Source organism: Octopus bimaculoides, unplaced genomic scaffold (genome assembly GCF_001194135.2).
Source record: "Octopus bimaculoides isolate UCB-OBI-ISO-001 unplaced genomic scaffold, ASM119413v2 Scaffold_246001, whole genome shotgun sequence".
NCBI lineage: Eukaryota > Metazoa > Mollusca > Cephalopoda > Octopoda > Octopodidae > Octopus > Octopus bimaculoides.
In genome coordinates this window covers 4,114-6,842 of record NW_026321172.1, presented here as the reverse complement: position 1 = coordinate 6,842, position 2,729 = coordinate 4,114, and the positions used below count along the sequence as shown (strand labels likewise).

At 39.7% G+C, this 2,729-nt stretch overlaps 1 protein-coding gene across 1 annotated transcript in view; it reads left to right on the top strand.

The window, feature by feature from the left end:
• LOC128251369 (uncharacterized) overlaps positions 1–2,729 on the top strand; it is a gene marked incomplete at its 3' end in the record, with an annotated part of 8,458 nt that overhangs the window by 3,443 nt on the left and 2,286 nt on the right. The window contains exons 3-4 of the mRNA XM_052978235.1: positions 1,000–1,160; positions 2,394–2,554. Coding sequence (XP_052834195.1) covers positions 1,000–1,160; positions 2,394–2,554 — 322 coding nt within the window. The remainder of the gene's footprint in view (positions 1–999; positions 1,161–2,393; positions 2,555–2,729) is intronic.

The window sequence follows — 2,729 nt, the reverse complement described above, 5'->3', positions numbered from 1 at the left end:
ATATATATATATATATATATATATATATATATATATATATATATATATATATACAGCTGCGATGGGTAAATTGTCGCCATATTATATTTTATTTCACGCACGTACATTGTTTTTGATTTTGTCGACTATACATTATTGGAGGGTCAGTTGGGCACCGTCTGTGAGAAACACAGCACTATGATGCAATTCACTCTGCCACAAATTTGGAAACAACATACTGTAATGGTTAGTGTCTGTCTGAGGAGAGTGCAATCTGAGGACATATACCAAGAGTGATAAAATTCAAACATCCAGTGTTATCTGTTTGTGTCTATTACCATTCTATACCCATATGACGTTGCGTCATATATATATATATATATAATACAAATAATAAATTAGTATATGCATATATACGTACATGTATGTACATACCTACATCTACATGTATATATAGATGCATATCTGGGTACAGGACGTTGCAAAAATACGCGGACAAAATGGTAAACAAAGTACAGAAAACACACAGGCCACATAGAGAACATTTCCTTCATCAGCTGCCACCATTCTGAAACTAAGCGTTTCGAAGAGCCAGGGCAGGACGCTTCGTTAGAATGGCTCTTCCCACGGACCTCAAATTAAATTTGTACCATGGATGAATATAGTGGCGAACAGAAAACACGACAGGAAAACGAAACAGTGAAAAAAAACAAAAAAAAAAGGCTCTACGGCCAGACGTGACAAAATATGTGTATACTGAACGCTGCGAAGCAGCGAACTGGAAGGAAGCGGGACGAAGAATGTTCGTGTGCGTGCTTGGCGATAGCCAAGATACGAAAGGAAATAGTGGCTGGAGATATGTGACCAGCGAGGGGTAAGGAGAAAGAGTGGTAGAGGGAGAAAGTGTGGAGTGGACATGAGGCTAACAGCCACCAATAAAATTTATTTGTGTGTGTGTGTGTGTTTGTTTTGGGGGTTGTATGTGTGTGTCTCTGTTATATATTTACTCTTACTTTTCAGGTGAAGCTGGTGATTTATAAAAACCAAACAGCTGTGGTGACTATGGTTTTTAATGGACGAAAAACAAACCTTAGCAGTTGGTTCTCTCATGCAAACTTGAAAAGTTCTCCATGGGATGACTTATCTTCAGTTGCCCCACAATATTTCCTTATTAACGGAAGGTATGTTATAAATGCATTTTTCTGTTTCACTTTGAATAGACGTATTGTACCAAAAGCACTTTTCGTATGCTACTAATATATATATCTGTTTCGTAACACTCTATATTTATTCACGATATATTCTTGAAACGCCCAAAGCATTTCTAGGCTTTCACCATTATATCTTCATTGATTATGATATACGGAATATAAATTTGAACCAAAACTGCTTCCCTCACTAATCATGAAATATAATATATCCAACCTATCGGCAGATTTGTCAACCTTGCCGATTTGTTAATTATAATTTTCCTATATCAGCAGAGACTAAATTTGATTTGGTATGCGGTTGTTATGGAGGCGCAATGGCCCAGTGGTTAGGGCAGCGGACTCGCGGTCGGAGGATCGCAGTTTCGATTTCCAGACCGGGTGCTGTGTGTGTTTATTGAGCGAAAACACCTAAAGCTCCACGAGGCTCCGGCAGGGGATGGTGGCGATCCCTGCTGTACTCTTCCACCACAACTTTCTCTCACTCTTACTTCCTGTTTCTGTTGTGCCTGTAATTCAAAGGGTCAGCCTTGTCACACTGTGTCACACTGTGTCACGCTGAATATACCCGAGAACTACGTTAAGGGTACACGTGTCTGTGGAGTGCTCAGCCACTTGCACGTTAATTTCACGAGCAGGCTGTTCCGTTGATTGGATCAACTGGAACCCTCGACGTCGTAAGCGACGGAGTGCCAACAAGAGAGATATGTATGTGTGTGCGTGCGTATGAGTATGTATGTGTGTGTGCGCGTGTGTGTAGTATACACGCACTTGTGTTTTAAGATAGATAGCGTTGTCAGGTTACCCTTGCGTTAATCAAGGAAATTTTATGACGCCTTTTGGGGATTATGCTATGGATTTTAACACAAGCTAGTATAACCATCTATTTATCAAGCGTAATGCAACGATAGGCCAGTTACTGCAATATTTGTTCTGAGATTACCTCTCTTACTCTCACTAGCCGCTGCTGGGACGAGTTTTCCTGTCTCTCTGTTATTCATTGTGTTCGTAACACCACAAATCCATAGTAGTGAAATAGTAACTAGCTATCGACATTGTGTATATATATTAAGTATGATACACAGATATCTATTTTAATCAAATACTGATTTATTCGATTGTGCACATCGGACATAATGCTATTTAATAAATGTTTATATTTTCTTATTCTGAAACCTAAACGAGATTTTTTTTTCAACTCCGCAGAGCTACGCGTCGCTTCTATATAGCGAACGACAATGGTTGTGACAGGGACAGTGGCTGGTTGATACTCAATGAGGGCCCCTTTCAATGTCCGCATGATGTCACGAAGCACTACCCTGCAATTCGTTATTCTAATACAACATCGCAAGTTGTTTGGAGAAACGGTTAGTGATGTTTTATTTTCTTTGTGTGTGTGTGTTTGTGTGTGTGCGCGCGTGCGTGCGTCTTACAGTAAGTAGTAGTAGTAGTTATTTCTGTACTTATTGCTGAGCAGCCAATCAGCCTTGATTGAGTCGATTAATGATCAAAGGCGTTCCAACCGTGACACATCTATATGTT